We start from the raw sequence: 24808 nt of genomic DNA, 5'->3' as shown, positions 1-24808 counted from the left end.
AGGAGTTTCTTGCCTCCGTTCTTCTCCTTAGATAGAAAGAGCCCCCCCTATCCGAACGGAGAGTAAATTTAAAAAAAAAAAATGTACACGATAAAAAAATAATAATATTGACTTTGACTTTGGATAGAAATCAAAATCCACAAAAAAAAAAAAAGTAAGTTCTTTTTCTGACATCTCAGGGTAATTGGTACTTACCTAGGTTTTTTCTTACGATTGCTCCTCTGATATATTTCATTGTTTAAACATTATTTAAGGATACTTATAAGTACTTAATACCAGTTGTGAAGTGAATAACTTTCAGAGTTTCATATTAATGCGTGACATTGTAGTTTAATCTGTAAGGAGTAAGTAATATATGTTTTGATGGATATAATAGATATAGATTGATGCAATTTTTATGGATGATTTGAAGAATAACAATTACAGCAAAACTATAAAGTCATGGAAACGGAAGAGGAACCTAACTAATTGTTAAAGACTGTATTTAAATCGATTTATTATTTTTATTTAAGAACATATCCGTTAAAAAGCTATTATCAATCGGCATGTTATTTTTAAAATGAATGTACCTAACTGTAAGCAAATAATTGACAATGATAAAAAGTCTTAGCAAAATCGCACTCTTTATTGTCAGGACTTTATAGTTGGTCTGTATCAAAGTATGTTGTGTAAAAGTTAATCATGGAACAAAACAAAGATCCAGAAGGTTGTTATTGTAAAAATACTTAATGGATGAATTTTATGGAATTAATATTAACATTATATACTTAATTATTTAATAATATTGATAGATATGTATATGGATATTATGGATTGATGGATTTTAAATGGATAATTTTAAGAACAACAGTTATCAAAGTAAAGTTAATGTTATTTAAAGTTAATCATGGTATTAAGATATGGACCAAGGATCCAGATGAATGTTATTGTAAAAATACTTAATGGATGAATTTTAAGGACCAAGGTCATTTAATGAATCGATGTTGAATTATGATGGATTAAGTTCAAGCTCTAAGAAGATGTAACTTAGTAATATCTTAGTCCTGCAAGAATGGGTTTGCAGTATTGCAAGAATGGGTTTGCAGGACTAATGAGTTTTCTATCAGTACAGCTAGAATTAATGGGTTAGCTGGTACTGGATTCCCTGCAAGATAGGAATAATTGAAGTCTGCTAGAATGGATGGGTTAGCAGATTTTGATTTGTTAAGTATCCAGTATTGCTAGAATGGATGGGTTAGCAAGTACTGGATACACGATTCTCTACTAGAAATGGATGGATTATCAGATTGTTATCTCTTCGTTTACTTATATAAAAATAACGTCTTATTATGGCCATTTTTATGAAATTGTTATTACAATGTACAAGGAGTAGTCATTAACGTTTACAATTTGCACTGATAACTGTTGATTGATTGTTAAGTCATTGTTTTATACAAATATTTTGTCTGATGTTAAAGTTAATAATTTCAAATTCAAATTCAAATATATTTATTTGTGAACACAGGTAGACATTATACATACATTCATAGAACATGATATAATATAATAGATGTTTTAGACAATTATATATTCATTATATTAGTGTAGACCTACCTACTTAATGATATTAGGTATAATTAATACTATCGATAGTCAGTCTCACTTGCCGAGTGTAAGGTGCCTTTGTATCTACTTTGACCCGTGTATGAGGACATACACGAGGTCAGGATGGACGAGTGTAAGGTTCACTGTGAAAGTATCCTAAATTGGCTATTATTTCACAACATTAATTCATATTTTAATTGATTCTATTATGTTACGAGGAATAGTGGCAACACCGCTCTTGAGGGAGACTGACATTTGATTGACAGAAGGGTAGAGATGTCAGGCGAGATGTCAGAAAAAGGAGGCAATTGGGTTTTTGGGATGAAAAATGGTGGTTCGAGGTGTGAATTATAAAAATGTAATTTATTGCTAAAACTATGAATAATGCTGAAAGTCATGGAAATAAACCTATATCGTGTACGTTTGGTGGTTTTACTATAATATGCTGGTTAATGTCCAACCTACCTAAAGGTACAGCTATTTTACTCACACTTAACCTTACTAATTCGGTGAGCTATGTCAGTGACTTTACCAAAATGCAAGTTTAAAATAGCTCTAACTTTAGGCGGGTTGGACATTGACCAGCATATGTAATATATTCTAAAAGGGAATAAAAAAATCTTTAACTTCTTTCCTCTTAATTTTTTTCGTTTATGAATTGGTTAAGACAATATCATGCAATGTTTATGAATTTTTTGACATGAATACTTATTCTTGTAAAATTCAATTTTTTCCGAGGGTAATAGCTCGAAAACGGTTAGTAATTAGAAAAAAACATATGACATAAAAGTTTTAGATAATTTTAAGACCTCCATTTTAGTAGTTTATAATATTTGTCTCCGATGCACCGTTTTTGAGATATAAGCAAAAAACCAAAAATTCGTATCTTTATCCCCCCCTCCTCCCCCCCGCTCATCACCTAGGAGTCAGGACTTTTGGTATGTTAACAACCTAAGCCCCCTGAACAAGTTTCTGAAGGAATCGCTGAGTTACCTGCTCACGCACTCTACACCTCATTCCTTGACTGGACTAATTGGGCATTGGGGATAATGTGTGCTCTCACAGAATAATCGTGTACCCAATTCTCTATAGCCTATAGGTCACTCCCCGTATAGTGCCACAAACTTATCTGTTCCGGTGACAGCGAACTAAATTGATCCATATCTCATTACTTACTAATTAATTGTATATTTTAAAAGATTAGATGGGTTTATTAACACCGCAAGAGCGAAATAACAATACGAGCAAACTTAAAATTTTATAGAATTAAGAAATATTAGAGATTTATTTGAGCTGTCACCGGAACAGATAAGTTTGTGGCACTATACTCCAAAGTCCAACAGACCAAGAAAGTATAGTTCAAGTTAAAAAAAGATAACTAAATCCTAGATGGCGCTAGTTAAAACTTATCACATTTTAATGTTAATACAGCATTTTTATTTCTGGACGTATGGCCAAAAAAGTTGAAAACGCAAATGGAAACCCATTTTATAAGCCAATATTTATTGATTTACCTTTATTTTTGCACAAATCTTTGCAAAATTTTCATCCACTTGCACAATAATTTAAATCTAGATTTAGTGTCATATCTCGATTTAAGAAGCGTCAATCCATATAAAATTTTACACTAAATGATAGATAGATAGATAGATAGATAGATCGAGATTTAACACTATATGTAGATTTAATATGTTGGTGCAAGTTAAGTGGCCTTAAATCTTCATTTTTGCCAGGCTGTACATCCAAAATATTTTTTAGTAATCTGTACAGTGTACACTTTTATAAATTTACTCTGTGACGTTGACATTGACGTTGTCATTGTCAAATCAAATTGTCAACGCAACCAAAACTGTCAAAATCATAAACACAAAACACACGAGTGGTTTGTTGAAATGTTTTTAGCTGCTTCTACTATTTCCTATTGGTTACAAATGTAGTTATAACTTCAATAACACGTGTAATATTTATTCTTACATTATTCTATATTAATAGAATACCCTAGCGATGGCGGAAGAAGACGCAGGGCTTCATCGCTTAGAAGGATCTTCAGGCGATGCTCCCGGTGGCCTTATCATCAAGAAGAAGGACAAACCGGCAGATTTCCAGTTCGCCAGGCCTTCCTTACTGGGGCTGGATAAGCTGGCTGCAGCGAAGAGGAAGCAGAACCGCTTGATTTCGTTTAATGACGACGCTAGCGAGGCTGGTGATTCCGAGTCTACAGATGCGTCTTCGAGTGTGAAAGAGCGTAAATACCGTAAGCCCAATGAAGAGACACCGACGTACACCGGGGGGATATCCGAGCAAGCGCGGGAACGGATGCTGGAGAGGTTACAAAAGTAAGTAAAGGCATTTTTGCATATTATTGTTTTGGAAAATGTTTAGATATCATTAACATGTCTTGCAATGTATTCTGGTATCCTTTTCTCAAGTAGAAAAAGTGTGTTATTCATAGAAAATAATCATTTATCTTTTTTATTCAATTAGGGTGAAATATAATTAAATTTTCATATCCTAACCTAAGTATATGAATTTCCAATCTATATTATTTAAAATTCATAATAGAATGCATAGCTATTCAAACAACATTCCAATACATTGCCTTACTTCTAATCGTAATTAATTCTTGCAGAAAAGAAACACAAATCAAGGAGAAAGGTGTCACCTACTCTACAGAAGAAGAAAAGAAACTGCGGTCTAAAGATGAGGAAGATGATCGATATTACCGTCACCGCTATGATAGAAGAGACCGTGATAGAGATAGGAGAGACAGGGATCGAAAATATGATGATAAGGACAGAGATAGAAAACGTGATGACAAGGATAGAGACAGGAAATATGATGATAAAGACAGAGATAGAAGAAGAGATGGCTCTTCCAGTAGTAGGGATAAAGACAGAGATAGACAAGGAAGGGAGAGTGAGCGAGATAGCTCCAGAAGGAGTTATTATGAACCCCGGTTCAAGGATGAACCCAGGACACCAAAGTTTGTATAGTTTATAAATTTTATTTATTTTTATTATTTATTTTATTTATTTATTTACTAATATTGTACAACTTTACAGAAGACTAATTCGTTATACAAATTAAACTAACACTAATAAAATAAGAACATAAAACATAAATCATAAACTCTCAAAAAGTAAGCAAAACATAAAACATAACTAAGTACTTATCCATTTCTAATTGTAACAAATAATGCCTAATGTGACTGTGGTGAATTCACCCAAACCACAACTGTACAAATCTACTATTTCACTTACTTTATTAAGCACCCTCAAGGCTCTGGTCATAGGTGCCTGCGCTAAAAGGTTGGTCCTGGCCTGCGGTATGCTGAACTGCCGGCCCGCGCGGCGCCGCAGCCCCCGCGCGCCCTCACTCGGCACCACCAGGCTTATGTTTTCTAGAATGGCAGGGTTTATCAGCCAGCCCCTCAGTATTTTAAAAAGGGTAACTGCTAAGGTTAGGTCTCTCCTAGCCGCTAGAGTTGTGTACCCTACCATCCCAGTAACAAATAAGCTCGGATATAATAAAGGATATCCGGGATACACTCCATATAATTTAAAATACAAAAAGCGAAGAAATTTGTTTTGTATTTTCTCCAGCATCAAACTATATTTAGTTTCATGCGGAGCCCATATGATTGCGTTACATTCTAATTTACTCCGTACTAACGCGTTGTACAATGCCTTCACAGCACTTATTTCTGTGAAACCATGGCACCTACGGAGTACAAAACCTAAAATTTTGAAAGCACTCTTGCATGTGTCCACAATGTGATCACGAAATGACAAGTCCGATGAGATCCGCACTCCCAGATCCCGCACCGAAGTGACCTGCTGCAGCGCGGCGCCGCCGGCCAGCGTGTACTGGCGCTGCCGCGGGGCCCGCGCTCGGCTGAAGGAAATCTGCATGCACTTTGATGCGTTGAACTGGAGCTTGTTGTCGTGGCTCCACTGGACCACCCTATCTATGTCCTCCTGTAGCCGGTCACAATCACCCTCGTCCCCGATTCGTAACAACAGTTTGAGATCGTCCGCAAACAACAGGCATGTGGCGTCCCGTACGATGTTTGGAAGGTCGTTAATCATGATGAGAAACTCCAGCGGGCCCAGGTTGCTACCCTGACTTACTCCTGAGTACGTGCAATATGGTTCCGAGTAACTGCTGCCAAATTGCACGTACTGTTTCCGATTGTCAAGGTAGCTACTGAAGAAAGTTAGTGAATGCGGGGTACATCCGATGGCCGCAAGCTTATTTAAAAGTACATCATTGTCTACCGTATCAAAAGCTTTCTTAAAGTCAAAATAAGCGGCATCGACTTGCACCCCTGCATCCACTGAAGGAGTGACATAGGACATAAAGTGAAGAAGGTTACTCGAGGTACTGTGGTTCTGTCTGAAACCATGCTGAGAGTCTGAAATATGACTTTTAACTTCACTATGAATAGTTTTATGCAGCGCTGATTCAAAGACCTTCGCAAACACCGAGAGAACAGCCACAGGCCTATATCCACCGACGTCCGATCCCACCCTGCCCTTAGGAACCGGAGTAACGCGGGTAATTTTCCATAACTCAGGGTACACAGCTGTTTTCAATGAGCAGTTAAAAATGTGATGGAGGGGTCCTACAAAAGCCTCGCGGCAGTCTTTTAATACGTATGGAGGCACGCCGTTTTGAACACTATTGCATAATATTTCCAGTAAATTACATAATAATAAAGTAGTTTTGCATGCATAGAATAGTAGCTCCTATAGCTGATCTATCAGAATTTATTATTGATATAAACTTTAAATTGTGCTGATGGCTATGTAAAAGGTGGTTTGAATAGAAAATGCTTTTAGTTCACCCTTGTACTTTTATAATATCTGTGCATAAATAATAAATAAATAGTTAACTATAAATAAAACTTGTCATGGCACACACTTGTAATACATTTAACAAATTTGTATAACACTGCAAAACAATACTTCAAAATTTATCTCTCTAAATTACAGCCTCAAAGTTCTCAAGCCTCCTGAGAAGACGGCATGGGAAGAAGATGATGACGATGACAGACCCATGCCAAGGAAGTCGACCTGGGACTTCCCCACTCCGGTACCGAGGGGCAAAGACGGCACATCAGAGAGGTCTTGGAGGGCACGCAGCGAGAGCTCTAGAAGTGGAAGACCGATGAGGGATTACAAGGGACGGCCCTATGATACTTCTGTTAGGGCTACGCCTCATAAGTAAGTTTGTGTTTAGATATGGCATATTTTACCATGTTTTTTATTGTCTTATGGGAGGTGTTGCAAGTTTTACAAATGACAATGGGCAGATTGGGACCACCCTCCAATAGCATTAAGACTAACATCGTTGGATAGGTCTTGTCAATAGGAATAACTTTTGCTATGACAGCTTTTTTGTCACAGTTGTCCGTTCAGAGATATATGACTTATAAGTTCCGATACTCGTCAGTTCATATCTTACTGCTATAGGAGGCTGGACCACCCTCCAATAGCAATAAGACTAACGTCGTTGGATAGGTCTTGTCAATAGGAATAACTTTTGCTTTGACAGCTTTGTTGTCACAGTTGTCCGTTCAGAGATATATGACTTATAAGTTCCGATACTCGTCAGTTCATCTTACTGCTATTAGAGGCTCGACCACCCTCCAATAGCAGTAAGACTAACGTCATTGGATAGGTCTTGTCAATAGGAATGACTTTTGCTTTGACAGCTTTGTTGTCACAGTCGTCCGTTCAGAGATATATGACATATAAGTTCCGATACTCGCCAGTTCATATGTTACTGCTATAGGAGGCTGGACCACCCTCCAATAGCAATAAGACTAACGTCGTTGGATAGGTCTTGTCAATAGGAATAACTTTTGCTTTGACAGCTTTGTTGTCACAGTTGTCCGTTCAGAGATATATGACTTATAAGTTCCGATACTCGTCAGTTCATCTTACTGCTATTGGAGGCAGAATACACCTCTACCGCTGCCCTTTTTGTTTTTTATCGTCAGTTATTGTTATCCAATATGCCCAGATCTCGTCTGATAGTGCAGATAGTGTAATTGTAATAATAAATAATTAAAGAATCACCAGTGCTATTATTTTTCTTCCCAAGAAAATATTTAATTAACCCCCTATCGGAACTTATAAGTCATATATCTCTGAACGGACAACTGTGACAACAAAGCTGTCAAAGCAAAAGTTATTCCTATTGAGAAGACCTATCCAACGACGTTAGTCCTACTGCTATTGGAGGGTGGTCCAGCCTCCAATAGCAGTAAGATGAACTGACGAGTATCGGAACTTATAAGTCATATATCTCTGAACGGACAACTGTGACAACAAAGCTGTCAAAGCAAAAGTTATTCCTATTGAGAAGACCTATCCAACGACGTTAGTCCTACTGCTATTGGAAGGTGGTCCAGCCTCCAATAGCAGTAAGATGAACTGACGAGTATCGGAACTTATAATTCATATATCTCTGAACGGACAACTGTGACAACAAAGCTGTCAAAGCAAAAGTTATTCCTATTGAGAAGACCTATCCAACGACGTTAGTCCTACTGCTATTGGAGGGTGGTCCAGCCTCCAATAGCAGTAAGATGAACTGGCGAGTATCGGAACTTATAAGTCATATATCTCTGAACGGACAACTGTGACAACAAAGCTGTCAAAGCAAAAGTTATTCCTATTGAGAAGACCTATCCAACGACGTTAGTCCTACTGCTATTGGAGGGTGGTCCAGCCTCCAATAGCAGTAAGATGAACTGACGAGTATCGGAACTTACAAGTCATATATCTCTGAACGGACAACTGTGACAACAAAGCTGTCAAAGCAAAAGTTATTCCTATTGAGAAGACCTATCCAACGACGTTAGTCCTACTGCTATTGGAGGGTGGTCCAGCCTCCAATAGCAGTAAGATGAACTGACGAGTATCGGAACTTATAATTCATATATCTCTGAACGGACAACTGTGACAACAAAGCTGTCAAAGCAAAAGTTATTCCTATTGACAAGACCTATCCAACGACGTTAGTCTTACTGCTATTGGAGGGTGGTCCCAGCTCCCATATATTTTTGCCCATCCTCTTTTATCTGTGCTGACTGTGGCCACTTTAATCCGATATCTGATATACATAGATTCACCAATTTAAATGTGTTTTCGTTATTTTACCCATGAACCTTATAGAAAAAGAAATCATAATTTTTTTGTTGTCTCATTTATAAATTTAATATTAAAATCTACCTATATCCTTATGATTTTAATTTTGTATATTGAAACTCTCCTTGGTCTATTACAGGTTCGTAAGTTCAAGGCGTGGACTAGATGTGGAAGACTCTGAATGGCAGGAAGCTGAGAAGAAATTGGACAGAGCCTGGTACAACATGGGTGAAGGTAATCTTTTATTACATATTAATCTTAGAGCCCTATTTCTCATATTAGGGTTAACAAGAATGATAAGGATGATTAATTAAATTGATTGAATTTGGTGATATTATACAATTATTATTGATTTAAGCGATAAGACCGCCATTTGTACATATGTGTTAGATTAAGTTTTGTATTGTTGTCCATATTTTTGTGTGCAAATAAAGAATATCTTATCTTATCTTAAATACACCATATATCACTTGTAGTCTTTCTTCTTTTGTTTTGTGAAGCTAAAATGAGGAAATTATGTATATGTCGCAGGCATCTGGTTGAATCTCCTGTTTGATTGAACCGCTAGCCCGTTCATTGGATGACGCTACTCAGTTGTATGACTAGGCCGAACGTTGATTGTACAAGCGTCACAAAACGTCCAACTAGTTAGCGGACTTAAAATCAGTCAGGTGGTGAATAAAACAAATATGGCGTCTAACAGCGAACAGCTGACACAAAAAGCACTTGTATTGTTATTTTTTGCAAATAAATTAGCTTTAAAGTGCGTTATTTATGTTAAGATAGTGTGACAACATGGATTTACCTATTATTACACCGCCCCGGCGGATAGTTTCAAAGAAAAAAATGTGCTGAAACTGGATAATTATGAACAACAATATCAAGGTACGTTTATTGTTATTGTTTAGTTAATTTGTGAGATGAGAGCTTTGTAACCATTTTGTAACATAGTATTTTTGTTGACTCTTGTCTGGTCATGTTCATCCTAACCAGACATTACAAAGTTGCTATACTATATCCCATTTAACGACTTCGCTGAATAACGTTCAGTCAAGACGTTGGACGTTACAGTCAACCACTTGACGAGTTGTTCTTTAGTCATACAACTGAATAGCGTCATCCAATGAACGGGCTAGCGGTTCAATCAAACAGGAGATTAAACCAGATGCCTGCGACATATACATAATCATCAAAAACACACCTAGAGGATGGCCAGTTTGATAAAAGTGATGTCACAGATCTATTCATAAGAAAAAAAATACCTATCCTTTCCTTACAAGACTTTGTTTTTCTACATTTCAAATCTGCTTTAAATAGCCTTCATCAGGTCTTCCGAACTACACTACATTGGTTACACAAAAATATTTCTAAAATTGCAGGTGAAACCGACGAAAACGACCCATTCGCCGGCACGACATCCGAATACATAGCCAAGAAGGAGGAGCAAATCCAGAAGCAAGGCAACAGGAAGGTGTCCGCTCAGCGCCAGCAGATAGACAAGGACAACGAGCTGTGGGAGCGGAACAGGATGCTCACCAGCGGCGTCGTGCACGCCGTCAACGTCAACAACGATCTGGAAGAGGTATTAATATTAACATGACTCCTTTGCACCATGATAGTGCACATGACTGTACCACGCATACACAAAAACATCTATGAACAATATAACCGTTTAATGCCCACCACAAAAACAAAACCAAATAAGGTCTTCGTATTATCATACTTCGTACTATTAAGACAATAATTCTTGCATTTTCTGTCTACAAGTCAACACTAGGCTAGTGTGGTAACCCTTCCTTCATTGGAAGGAGACCCGTGCCCCAACAGTTTGGGATGTGATGTCTTGTAATGCTGATGGTTTTTCAATAAGTATATTTATAATTTCAGGAAAGTGTCGACCGCGTCCACCTGTTGGTCCACAACCTGGTGCCTCCTTTCCTGGATGGAAGAATCGTGTTCACGAAACAACCGGAGCCGGTTATACCTGTGAGTATTTAACAAAATAGAACGTTACTGTAGCTGTGATAGCGTAACGGGTTCATATTTAAACGGAACAGCCACTAATTTTAAAAACTGTTATTTCAAATCTTGACTGGTATGTGGCAAAAAAATCTGACCCCTCTTAGCTAGAATGGTCTCAAGGGTAAGTTTTCTTTGCCCCATACCTACTGTAAAATGTATTTTTTTCCATTTAACGAAAACATCGTGTTTTCACTTATTTAAAAATGGCGATACGGCTTGCGACGTATTACTATGCGTAGGCACCGTTATTCTTTACTACCTCATGTATTGAGTTACTGACTAAGAAAACCAAGTGAATTAACAATTCTAAACAAAATAAAATGGCATTTACTTTCTCATTTTCCAGGTAAAAGACCCGACATCAGACATGGCGTTGAACGCCCGTAAAGGCTCAGCGCTGGTGAAGGCGTTCCGGGAACAGAAGGAACGGAGGAAGGCGCAGAAGAAACACTGGAAACTGGAGGGAACTAAACTCGGTAAGTGCACTGAATAATTATTTAAACACTTTATTGCATACAGATAGAAACAGTATTTTACAAAATGGGTACAGATCATTAGAGTTAACAGTCTATGTACCAAAGGCGGACTTAAGCCTTAACGCGATTTCTTCCATACAAATAAACAACTCTTGAACAGAAATGATGGGACAACTTAAACCGAACTTAATTAAACACAATTTATTTACAATCCCAACCTTTATATTCAGTGACGAAGGGTCCATACATTAGGATTCCCAACGGCTTTCTTTTTGGATTGACTGATTTGATATTTAATATGCAACCTGTATTTATAAATGGCAGATACCATTTTTCTATATTTCTCTCCTTATGAGGCGTAATTAATTAATCAATATAAACATGGTGCGAAGGGACAGTGGGCCTGCCTGACACATTGATAACTGTTTGATAATTAATTTACTGTTGGTTTCAGGTAACATCATGGGCATACAGAAGGAGAAAGATGAAGAGGACGATGGACCGAATAAGGACGCGTACAAATACTCGGATCACCTGGGAAATGCTGGTATGTACATGAAATATTAACTACTGTACTAATTTGATGAATACAAACTACAAATAACACATTAATTATTATTTTTAGGACAATAATTTGAACCTCTTGACAAAAAATAATTATAAATAGTATATTTTAATAAATTTCTTTACATTTTCCCAAATACTTATTTATTTAAAATGGATAAAGACCTCCCCCTTTCTTTGAAACTCTTATCGATCGAAGAATCTTTGATCTTATCCGATGCCCATTATTGATATTGGGCATCGTATAAGAATACGCCTCAGCAATTTTTTCACACAATACTAGGAAACTCATCGTAATACAATCAATATCAATCCTTACAGAAGAAGAACCAGAGTCGAAATCCGACTTCGTAAAAAAGTTGTCTATAGGCGAGCAACGTCGCTTCCTACCGGCTTTCGCTTGCAGAGAAGAGTTACTGCAAGTTATCAGGGAGAATAGCGTCGTTATTATTGTCGGTAAGTAGACCAAGGATATATATTAATTAACTCTAACATGTTACACTAGGAATCATGTAATTTCACCAATCTATCGTGGCGATGTGATTTTCCGCATTTAGCCACTATAGTGGGCCATTATGCGTGAAGTACCTACGGGGTGACTAGCTATAAAGCCACCCAAGTTCACGCCAATAAGCCAGTAGATGACCTAGGTTACTTAAGACTTCTCGGAGACCCGGAAATTCAAGCCCAAGGTAGAACTTATTAATATATTTGTGCAATAAAATTAAAAATAACACACTCATCTCTTAATCCCTAGGTGAAACCGGCAGCGGCAAGACAACCCAACTCACACAATACCTGCACGAAGAGGGCTACAGCAAGCGCGGCATGATCGGGTGCACGCAGCCGCGCCGCGTCGCCGCCATGTCCGTCGCCAAGCGAGTGTCCATGGAGATGAATACTCAACTAGGTACGTACTTATGTAGTAAAAAAAACAAAGAAGAAACCACAAATCTATCTTACACGTTATGAAGTGCTGAAAAATTCAAGGCGTTTAAAAAAATAACTACGGCCGGGATTCGAACCCGCGACCCTCAGCACGGAACACACACCACCACCACCGCTTATCAATCGTTCAGAAATGCAACAGCCGTCATTTTGTTTCTCTTTCATAATAGGTAGTCGGTCCAACTCAACTGGAGAGCATCCTATCTTATTTTTAGATTAACCTTACCTTTATTTACTTCTTATCTTCATAGAGATCGAATATACCTATAGTACTATATTTTTCCTAATTTAAGTACCTATGCCATAGAGTAAATATATTGTGGTCCTTGCCTATTCTAAAATAAAGTTTAATTCACAGGTGACGAAGTCGGGTACGCCATTCGTTTCGAAGATTGCACGGGGCCCAATACCGTCATCAAGTACATGACTGACGGTATTCTACTGAGAGAGGGATTGCGGTGAGTTATTATTTTTGTTTGATATACCAATGTATTCGCCGGAAAACTAAGGCCGTATACAGAAAGAAAACTGGAATCTTATAAGCGCTTATTTTACTATGGATATTTTGTCCGCGCTTATCAGCCCAGAAGAAGTAAGCTCTTATAAGTTCCCAACTTTCTTTCTGTATACGGCCTAACACTGGGTCTAGTTAGTGTACAACTGTACAATCAGCAAAAGAAATAATTGAACAAGTTCAGCGTAAACAACACACTCATAATGATGTAAACTGACGACCGAATGGCGTAGTGGTTAGTGACCCTGACTACTGAGCCGATGGTCCCGGGTTCGATTCCCGGCTGGGGCAGATATGTGTTTAAACACAGATATTTGTTCTCGGGTCTTGGATGTGCCCGTAAAATGGCAATAGGCCCGCCCCCTATTACATTGGAACTAACATAACACTCTGGCGAAAAGTGGGTGCAGCAATGCACCTCTGCCTACCCCGCAAGGGAGTACATTTTTTTTCATAATGATGTAAACTTTACATACTTATTCATCAGGTCACCTTTCTTCCACTTGTGACTATTAGAATAAGAACTTTGAAGGGGAAGAATGACAAGAATTATTTTATAAAATACGTTTATGTTTTCATGTTACAGAGAGCCAGACTTAGAGAACTACTCGGCCATCATAATGGACGAGGCGCACGAGCGGTCTTTGTCCACTGATATGCTATTTGGATTGCTGCGTGAGGTAAGTGTTTTACTTTTAATAATATTGTTTTAAATTGTAGCTTATAAATGTCTATGAAAATTACGGTCAGGAGTGAAGTGGAGTTACTATGCGTAGGCACGGGCGTAAAATTCCAGATTGTGTCATTGTGTGTTGATGCCTCAAGCCTGTCTCCCAGAGGGGTAGGCAGAGACTATGGACCTCCACGTGCCACGATCCTGACATACTTGTTTTGCTTCCTCAACTTTTAATTTAAATATTGACTAAAAATGGCAGATATGAATGAAGTAACAATATTACGTTATTAGTTATGAAGATAGCATGAGTTTTCGCCATTATCGTATGCTTGATGTTATTTACTTTGAAATGTTTGCAAAATCCTAAACAAAACTGCTTATGTACTTTGTGGTGACATCTAGTAAGCTATTGTGACACTAGTCAGCCAACGCCATCTTTAGTTAGACTGTGTCAACATCGCTGACGTTAATTTACATCAGATTCCATTTCTATTCTATAGATGGCGTTAGCGACTTGTTTAGGAATGCATACAGCCCATATTCACTTGTAGGTTGTAGAATTTGTAGATGTAGAACCAAGCAGTATGAACTTGTTCGGTGGTTGGGAAATCTTTCACACATATTATGTTTCTAGATGTTGGCTTCAGCTATATTTCGGAGCCGGATCAGGCATTTAGATATTGGGGAATTCAGTATCTAAGTAATTTTAAACTAATGATAATACATGTATTGTATACATACTATATTCAAAATGTAAGCACTTAATCTTATCTAATTAATGATTTATTAGAGCCGGCTTCATGGGTATTCAAATGTTCACCACCCATTTTAAATGGCTAGATGTGACCCGTTTCTGGGCTATCACTACTATCCCACGGAGATCTCATCCCATTTCTCACACTTGGAAGCTATATACGTGTAGTTTAAAAAAAAAAAAACACGCACTCACGCCTTGTACTAATGTACTCCCTTGCGGGGTAGGCAGAAGTGCATTGCTGCACCCACTTTTCGCCAGAGTGTTATGTTAGTCCCAATGTAATAGGGGGCGGGCCTTGTACGTGTAGTTTACATTTTCCTAAGTTAGATTCAGAATTTTCAGTATCCAAAACAGGCAAGTTCAACACTCTCAGGATGAGTTTAACTAAATTGGATAAACCGTGTAGAACTTTTGTAGACATGCAAGAATTTATAATGAAAAATAAACAATATTTAATAGATAAAATGTCACGTAACCCTTTAATTATTTGATAAGTAATATAAGTAGAAAAGTTCCTTATCATGTCTTTCAATATCTTGCAAAATCTAAGGTTTATCTTATCTTATAATCCGGATGACACGAGGAATTGATAAATGAAACAAAATATCTTGTACAATGTTTTTATTATAAAAATGCTTCATCATTATAAATATTACATTTAACTTAAAAAATACTTTCACAACAGTCGACCACAAATTGTTACAATATGTGTCTTAGAATTCAAAACATAGACCATAGATTATAAACAGCGCCATAGAGTAACATTACCAATCAAACATTTTACTTTCCACATATAATGTAAGTACATATTTTCAACATATCATTTTTAAACAGTCTTATCAATCAGAAGTATGTCAGAAAGAGAGAAAAATACTCAACAGACTGTCTGTCACTCTCTCAGACCAAAGATAAAGGTACTTATATTAAGGTGATACAATAATAAAGTAATATTAGAGATTATCAACTAGCCAAGAGCCGATTAGTTTGTCTTATCGCCGGAATGTTTAAACTTGTAGCAAATTTTTAATCCGAATTAAATTTTATTTAACAATAAGTAAAATTAAAGCTTCAATACTTCTATAATACGTAGTTAATTCAGCGATACCAATTCATAGAGGAGCAAATTTTATAAGACAAAACAAATAAAGAATACTGGCAGGAAACGTTGAACTTTTAAAAGAACAAGATGAGAGCTGAACAATTTGCGTTCCGAAATCAAATTCCTTTTCGTAGTCCCCGAAATGCATCGGGAAAATCGAAATTCCAATTTTGAAATTAGGTTTTTAAACGTTAGCGATGTTTCGTGGCCGGTTTGGCCAGAAGCAAGTTAAGCAGGTACCACCAGTGGGCCTTGGTCCACTGGCAAGTTGGACTCAGACTGACTTCGCTTTGGACCTCGCCTGGTTCTGGCTCACGAGCATTACGCCCATGTTCATGCCAACATTGCCCCACTTGAGCGATTCGCTTATCTGAAACAAGGAAATTGGAAACTTAGGTCGATGGCATTATTGGATAAATAGCTTGGCTCAAATAACTCCACAAACAAAAGTTTATTTATAATGACAAAGTTGTGTTATGTTGTAAGTGACCTATTTAACATTGACCCTAATAAAAATAACTACGCGTAAAATTTTAACGCAGCAGATAAAGTTAAGTATAATAAGAATAAGTTAGTGACAAGAACAAGTTATCAACGGTCGAAGTTCAATAAATTACATAAAGTTGATAAATGTAGGAGTTTTGTTACAGTTACAGGGGGAAACCACCTCACATTCATTCATAATAAAGTCGAAATGTTTGAGCATTCTGAGGTTAAATACCTACACAAAAAATACTAATAATAAACCTTCTTCTTGAAAGTGGCAATGTCACGTAAATAAAGTCTAAGCAATTGTTATTCAATATTTGCTTGACGTTATGTTTCTATTAATAAACCATTATTATCTTTACTTGCTATTTCCATGACAAGTGCTTTGGAAGCAAATTATACAACTCGTGTAAAAGTAAATTGTTTGCATACAATGATCAATATTTTAGACGCGACATGATACTTTTTCAAGTTTAAATCATGCTTATCTGCACTTACTGTAAAAGTGGATTATCACTTGAAAGGGATTAACTTATCATATTTGCAAATATGCAGAAGGATTAAAGGGATTAAACACGAAATGCTCCAAATATGTTCGGCTAGTCTTAAATACGTCAATGCGATTAAATTAAATACCACTTAACATCTTGGAGTTAAGGTCGTAACCAGAAGTTACAGTAAAGTCAAAATAATTTGTATCCGCATTCTAACTAGCTATGTCAGTCGTTTTATCTTTTTTTATGGCTAAAATAAATAAGTACTATAATAACAACAACACACTGCTCTAGAGTTGCAGAAAAGCACTTTCAATCGATTCTTTAATAGCATCAATCCAATTTAGATAACACTGACTACAATTTCAAGTGCTTCCCTGCCACCCAAAGTAACAACACACAGAGAAGAAAAGAAGGGGGCCTATTACTGGGTACTTTCGATCAATAATTTCTGAAGCCTCACCATTAACGGTATAGTCGTCCCCACGTCACGGCACAGGATCGACTACCATCAAAAGATGATAATCATGGGTGTTTTCGACGTGGTTAAGCTGATCTGCAACAAAATGTCTACTTTGTGCGATTCCGTTTTGTTTATCTCCTGTTCGTCCCACGAAGACCCATGCGCTCCTTGATGAGGTCCCATGCATCCCTTGTTCGAGAATGATCGCAGATTCTTTCCACAGCGTATCTTTTCAGTACCCATTTAAGATAGCAGAAGCCCAAATGACCAAAACAAATGAAAATTTAAGCGAACGACACAACACAGTCACAGAATTCATTCCATCCCTCTTTTTTGTATGCATTTCTTAAACTGCAGTCTCTTGAATTACACATGCGATTTATTGGTTTCTTTTGAAGGCATTCCACAATCGATAATACAATTCGCTCAAAGGTTACGGTTGGGTAACACCTGCCGATTGCAATCAATTATTGATTGATACGTAACACGTAATAGTATTTACGAGTCTGGAATTTTCGCTCAGTTTTATCTCTTTCTTTTTTCAAAAGTGAAGCGTAATAAAAATCCTTAAAGTCTATCATTGTAATTCGGAATTATAATTACCTGTCTCATGCGCGCTTCTTGCGGGGTTTCGCCGTATCGACACCAGTGGACGAAATGGAGGGTGTTGTGCCAGTTCCTTTCAAAACGGGACTTTGTAGCCATCTCCAGCTGCAATCAGTAGAAGCTCCTTAGTAGATGTTCCACAGCGGACCATCCGACCTCATCCTCTGTATCCAAATCGCGAAAGCTTGGAGGCTTTCGCTATCTGTAAAGAGAGGTTCCAAGGCTGACGTCGCAAACCTAACTTTGGAAGAGCTTCGAATATTCTCTGACAGAATCATGCAGTGTAAAGGGTTTGAGGGTTTAGTAATAATTTTGGTAACCCGTTATGTCCCTTTGCTGGGAAAAAGTATTTTAATATCCCGTAATGAAGTAAGGAGAAAGCATTTAGCATCATTTGCAAATGACTCGGTAACATTATGTCAGTTATTGATCGTAGCAGATGCGACTCTAATTGGGTCATTATAATTTACATACAAACAGACTCGTGTGGCTTGTAATAAAGAATAATCTCGTTTAATCCAGTTATTAATGTGCACAAACTGTTTCATGGTTGTTTGTGAATTTTTGGGTCATCATTTTGTAACCCGTTATTGCATTTAGCTACATAATGGATGCCTAGAGGCCTTATGTCACAGTATTGTTAAAAGAAACGTGACTCAATGGCCATGGTAATCTAGAACTTGAAAGATCAATGATATTTATTATACTGCGTCCTATCATTAATCATTTAATATGCATGCATTGACTCATACGGATCTGTGAAGGATGTCGCGCCTACTACTAATAGTGCAATGAATGAATGGTTTTTATGGGTGTGAATATTTACCTTTGCTCGAATATCTTTCTCGATATTAGGCGTCTCCTGTTTATCATCCACGTTGTGGATGCGGATGACCGAGTCCTTCTTCCAGAAGGCAGTTAAGGAAGTCTTGATGACACGTTTGCGTACACCTTTCTGCTGTACCGTGTAGACTTCTATCTGTTCCGGGTTCTTTGTTTTTTCTGCAAAAATCATGAATTATATTAAATAAGTACTGCAAGCAACGCCCACTTAATAAACCCTCTACTTTTTTATTTTTGTTGCTCTCAAAAAGGCTGGCCCAGAAAGGGACAACACTCGTATGTAACAGTAAGTGCATTCTGGGCCGCTAAAGAATTGCAAGCACATGATTGTTTATGTTTGTGTGAGATAAAGAAATAAGAAAAGTCCCGCCAAAACATGTTTGATCAAATTCAAAATAATGAATAAAGAATACAGAAATATGAAAATATTTATCTAATCTAAACCAAACGTCACGGATGTTATCTCACATAAAAACGATGATAACAATTATTGCATGAGGTTAGAAAACTTGTTTCGCTCCTTGAATGGTGCAATCTCTTACAACCTAGCTTCCTTTTCATTTTACTATTGTTTCCTTGTCTACGTGAGTTACATTTTAAAACCGGACATCGAAAGCGTTTTCAATTCATCTGGCGACCTCATTCACTCCTCAACTCATTATAGTAAACGACCCACGCCGCTGTATGCAGCGCATACTGATAATAATGTCTGCTAATTAAATTCTTTCCGGTGTCAAGCTCTGAATACACTCTTCAACACTCGCTTTGTTATCTCGGTGTTCCAATTCTTACTACTGATAAAAACTAGTTTAGCAAGGTTGGCGTCGCATTGTAATATTTATGTTTATAAATCACCGAGTAAAAGTTACTTCACACAGACGCTCTGTCCTTGTTGGTTTTTAACGATCACAAATTGCATTCCGATCTGCACAAACAGACTTGGAACAAGTTTCGAGTTACACGGGTCGAACAAGTGGACTACATAAATGTTTTGTTGTAAGTGCAATAAAATTGTACATACCTTTACCCTTCTTCCACATGGCGACCGCGTACATGTGGTAGTCGGGAGAGACGGTGGAGTCTGGGGGCAGCGGGTCCTCGGCCTTGACTTCGAGGATGAACCCCGACTCGAGCACCGCGCACAGGATGTTCTGCTCCTCATGCTTGAACCACTTGGTCTCGCGGAGCTTGTGGATGGCCACCGACGAGCCGAAGCGCTGCTTCTTGGGCGCGAACAACGCCTGGGCCTGGCTGCCGAACCTCGACAAGAGACCCTTCACCGTCGGCGGCGACGGCGCCAGGGCCTTCTCCGGGGGTTTGATCTGCTGCAGACTCCGGCAGGTCACGAACCTCGCTTCCATTGAACCCTCTCCTCTTTTTATTTACGAAGAACACCCCCTCCGACAACCAACCTCCTACTATTGAGACACAATAAAAATTGCAACGGATTTGTAACAACCGGCCTATGTTTTGGACTGTTGGTGTTGTGGAGAACTCTCACTGTCGTGAAATCACGTTTTAGTCGCGACACTTTCACAATTCGGCCCGCGTGCTCGAACGATCAGGAGAGTGCGTATCGACAGGGCGGCGTGGAACGTATGACGCGGCGCGCGCGTGGGGGCACGCTTATATAGCGGCGGGGGACGGGCGGGGGGCGCGGGACGCCGTCTGACCCGACTAGTGTTGGGCGAGTGTACTACGGTTTGTAACTGGTATCGCTTTCGTTGCGTTATATTATGTTTGTTATGACGTATAGTAAGATCTGTCGACTGAGAGTTTGTGTATATCTTTTCTTTGTTTGATTTGTATTGCTTAACGACATCATGTGATACAATTTCACCTTCAGTGCAAGTTTTAAGTACAATTTAAGTTATTAATTTCAAAAGCCTTAACAATTCAATCATCATTCCGACCATAATTGTTCATTATCAACCATCAATTCATTGATAAATCCTCTACATTCAGTATTGTTAACACGTTCAAAACAAATCGATACAATATAACGTTGACGAATACTTTCTGTTATTCCCCGCCGTTGCTCACTCGAATGCACTGCGTTTGACCTCAGCCCGCCCCCCGCACGGCTCTCCCCTTCCCCTATTGCATACACTCGGCGATAACAACCGCCGACCACGGCGCTGGCGTCTACGTCAACGACTTTACTTCTCCGACTTACACTAGCATATCTCGCAGCTTCGCTTTTTCTCCGCATATTGACTTCTCTCCAACGGTTTTTCTGCCGCCGGCGTTCTCGGCGCCAAGCGTGTTTTTTTTCACAACAATTTATGAACTATTCAATAAATGCAGCGAGCGGTCAATCAATTTCTTCCGAGTGCGCGTCGGAAGTGCTATCTAGACGACCTCATGCTGCGATTTACGAGATTTACACCACTTTTATGACACCATCATCACTGCGGTTGAGAGGCATAGTTTAATGTTTACTCACACTGTTGATTCATTCGCCTACTTAACTTACAAGTACTCTGTTTTATATTTACGCGCAGTTTCTAAGTTACTTTTTTTTCTTTCGCAAGGTGGACGTCTTTTTTTAGACTCGATGCGCCAGCCAGATCTTGTGACGCTATTATTAAAGCGTGTCGTTTAGTAGAGTATGCAAATATCGGGTGTCGTTTTATAGCGTCACGTACTGTGGTAATACCAGTATTCCCACAGTGCAATTTGTTAGTTAATTGTCATTGATTATTGCTAATCATGATATCTATCGTGTAGAGTTCTGTGTTATGTCGTTAATTAAAACGATAGTGTAGATAACTACAAATTAATGATTAAATCTCGATCATTCTTTTATTATGGAAATGATGTCGGAGTTCTGAACAGCACCTTATTCAAGAATGAGGCATCGCTGTATTGATTGCCACACCTTTATTTTCGCTCGATCTCTCTTGCCTGGGTTATTTTATTCTTTTATCGGACGACTCTGTTAGAATCATTTTAGTCATATAGTCATATACCTACATAATTTGTTACATTACTGTAAAGACATATACACATAAGTGCATCAAGGACTATCCCTTAGTTTGACGTAAGCAATTTATTGTTTGTCGATGCTTTTATTACACTTTTTTGGCTGAATATCAATTACTATGAATTAACGAATATGTTTACCAGTAATCCAGTAGACCATGACTACTAAGTTGATTATTTTGTTCTCAAGATTGAAATATTAATTTCAGAAGAAATATTCTACTCTACAGAAGGAACTTTTATCACAAGTAAAGTTTCAATGCAAGAATTGGTGAATCAGATAAAAGATCTAGATTCTAGATGCACAAGGTACTTGATGTGATCATACACCAGAAATAAACTGATATTTGAGATAAACTTGAAGGTTTAATGCACCAGCTCAAATTTTGGCAGTAATTTCGCCGATTTCTCACTAAAGGGACTTTAACCTTTCCACTGTGTTTTTTCTTTAGTTACCACATTTTATTTATGATTTTACGCGAACTCAGCTAATTTTTTGTAAGATTCCTACAGTAAAGATTCCAGATTTCTGAAAATTCGAATTCATCCATTTGTATTTAAGTAAAAAATGGTTATTTATTATTGTCCTTTCTTTTAGCCATGACAATATTAAAGGCTCTTGTAATAAGACTAAGAGTTGTTATCACATTGCGTCAATGAAATTTTTCTGTGGAAAGTTTCTGAAATGCATTAGGAGAAGTTATCAGTATCATGAGGATCTGACGCATACTGTTTATCGATCTTGAGGAAATAGGCAGCCGCATCACATGTTTTTTAATAAAGTACCTACATCTTACGTTTGTTATTTTACATTTAATTAACAAAAAGAGGAGGCAATTTTTTCTTTAATTCATTTAACTTCATAAATTTTACATCACTTTTTCAAAACTAATTATTAAACAAACGAATTATTTTCTTATGTTTCTAAGTTCTAAATCATATTAACTTTAAACATTCATAAACCCAGTTTTGCCAAGTTAAGGTGATAAATTTATTAATCAGAGCGCAAAAAATATTCACAGTTTTCTGCTTGAATGTTATCTAATCTTGTTTAAGTAGGCAAAAATTATGTATTTGGATTTTAAGTATCTTTATCATAATTATTTGCAACATTATTTATAGTATAGATAACATATGGCTTTCTGTCTATCTAACTGGAATTCCAAAAAGCACGTAAAAGATACACCTATATTCAGTTATGATACATTTGTAAAAATTATGACCTATGAGTAAGATATGGAACTACGACAGACGTATGTATGGTATTCGGATATTTTCTACATGTGTGTTGTATGTCATGTATCTCTTTATCTACCCTATGTCACAGAATAATAACTAGTAACTATATAGGCGGGAACAGCTAGTATGTAATAAGTATAAGAATGTAAAAATAATGAGCTATTTATAGTAATCTCTATATCTTATGGGCTCTGAACATGGGAGAGTTGTCGGCTACTTTTATACCTGAATTCCCTGAATATTCATGTCTAATTTTTTTTATTATGATGTACTGATATATTATATATTCTACAAGCGCCAGCTTTACGGTACAACTCATAAAAACATGAGTAGGTAACAACTCTCTAAGCTGGGTGTAAAACCGTAGATTGCCTTTTTGTCAATAAAACGTACCTTTTTCAAGGTTGTTTTTAACATGTTATTTTTAGCATACATTTTGTTTGTAACTTGAAACATCTCAGTAAAACAACCGTGCCTAAGATCACGTATGCGATCCGTTGAGCCCTTCCGTTATGCCTTGTGATTTCGTATTTTGAACCGTAAAACTATTAGGTTTGGCATCAAGATCAAAGAAGCTTAGTTTGACTGGCAGGTACTTTATAAATAACTGTGTGTGAAGGGAAATCATTTGTTTTGTCATAGTGCTTAAGCAAGATTTTAAACATCTTTTTAAGTTTGTTTGCTCTTAAATTCAATAAATTGTGTATAGTTTCGTACTTGCCTACTTATTTATAGTGTTGGTATAACCATGCCATAGCATGTCGATCATACAAGGAGGATGCTGACTACTATACTCTTACTATACTACATTATATTTCACCTAAGTATTTCACGTACCTACCTACTACCTACTACTAGGGAATACAAGCCCGGGATCCCGCTCCCCGGGATCCCGGGATCCCGGTCATTTTCCAGTCCCGAAATTTTTGAGATTAAATTTTGCCAATCCCGGGATTTTCGGGATTGACAAAAAAGGGTAAATTAGTATGTAAAGGTATTCTCGTAGCTATGTTGTCATTAGTTAAATGTCAAATGATTGTTTTCTACCCGTGTGACGTCACAGATGTGATAATTTATAAACAAAAGTGGCTGACAACGTTTTCGCCTGTTTATGAAAAGTAGAACTTTTAAGTTAAAGTTTTGCAATTGGCAAGGTCCAAAAAAATAACAGATTATTTTGTTTGGTCTAATAGAGCAATTATTAATCATATTAGACCTACTTTAAAAAAGAGTCAAGTAGTCTATTGTTTATCTTTTTTAAGAAGTATATTTTTTTTCAACTAAGTATGGTCTGACAAAGTTAAATTATAAATACTGTGTCTCCAATAAACCTAAACTTTGATTCGTGAGAGGTGTTTTTGTTTGTGACCTTAATCCCGGGACTATCCCGGGATCCCGGGATTGTCTTCATCCAGTCCCGAAATCCCGGGATCCCAAATAAAGGCCGGGATTGTATTCCCTACCTACTACCCACCTAACTGCTTCAAAATGTGACGCTTACTGGAAAATATGTCGTATATCTTATATCAACGAGATAAGGCTCTTTTTCCTCCGTGACGGTAAAGTCATTCTGACGTCTGTGCGATGCGTCAAAGGAATAAATTGCGGTTTCTGTTTATGAATAGTCGTTATGTTTATTATATGTTATCATTATATTACGAGATAATTTTAGCTAAAAATAGACACAGATAAATGCTACGCTTTTAACCTCGCTACTGAAATAACTTTAGCTGAAACTATTGCATTTATGTGTCCTTTTGCCGCTACACGGTTTCGTTATTGACACAGATAAACTTCACTATATCGCGATTTGCCATAAATACGGCGTTGTGATTGGTGGAACGCGCATTAAACGAGTTGATCGATATCGATAAATAACCCGTGGCCGCTGT

General features: G+C 37.5%; 2 protein-coding genes across 3 annotated transcripts in view; one reads left to right on the top strand and one right to left on the bottom strand.

The window, feature by feature from the left end:
- The first annotated feature begins 3437 nt into the window (after window positions 1-3437).
- LOC105385764 (pre-mRNA-splicing factor ATP-dependent RNA helicase PRP16) overlaps window positions 3438-24808 on the top strand; it is a 66808-nt gene continuing 45437 nt past the window's right edge. Inside the window, exons 1-12 of the mRNA XM_048631848.1 lie at window positions 3438-3920; window positions 4214-4567; window positions 6579-6809; window positions 8881-8975; window positions 10121-10323; window positions 10629-10727; window positions 11110-11239; window positions 11694-11786; window positions 12125-12259; window positions 12561-12713; window positions 13110-13209; window positions 13852-13945. Coding sequence (XP_048487805.1) covers window positions 3589-3920; window positions 4214-4567; window positions 6579-6809; window positions 8881-8975; window positions 10121-10323; window positions 10629-10727; window positions 11110-11239; window positions 11694-11786; window positions 12125-12259; window positions 12561-12713; window positions 13110-13209; window positions 13852-13945 — 2019 coding nt within the window. The 5' untranslated portion in view covers window positions 3438-3588. The remainder of the gene's footprint in view (window positions 3921-4213; window positions 4568-6578; window positions 6810-8880; window positions 8976-10120; window positions 10324-10628; window positions 10728-11109; window positions 11240-11693; window positions 11787-12124; window positions 12260-12560; window positions 12714-13109; window positions 13210-13851; window positions 13946-24808) is intronic.
- On the bottom strand, window positions 15305-20305 carry LOC105385762. Of its 2 annotated transcripts, XM_011556192.3 has the most exons (5): window positions 19714-20305; window positions 18676-18851; window positions 17847-17954; window positions 17244-17336; window positions 15305-16167 (listed from the first exon to the last, which is right to left on the bottom strand). In XM_011556192.3, exons 1-4 carry the CDS (start codon window positions 20051-20053, stop codon window positions 17292-17294), a joined length of 669 nt encoding a protein of 222 aa, XP_011554494.2. In that variant the 5' UTR covers window positions 20054-20305; the 3' UTR covers window positions 15305-16167; window positions 17244-17291. The 2 variants fall into 2 exon arrangements, with proteins under 2 accessions (XP_011554494.2, XP_011554493.2); XM_011556191.3 differs by lacking the exon at window positions 17244-17336.

The sequence above is a fragment of the Plutella xylostella genome, chromosome 29, assembly GCF_932276165.1.
Source record: "Plutella xylostella chromosome 29, ilPluXylo3.1, whole genome shotgun sequence".
NCBI classification, from domain to species: domain Eukaryota; kingdom Metazoa; phylum Arthropoda; class Insecta; order Lepidoptera; family Plutellidae; genus Plutella; species Plutella xylostella.
This window is presented reverse-complemented; position numbering and strand designations above follow the sequence as displayed.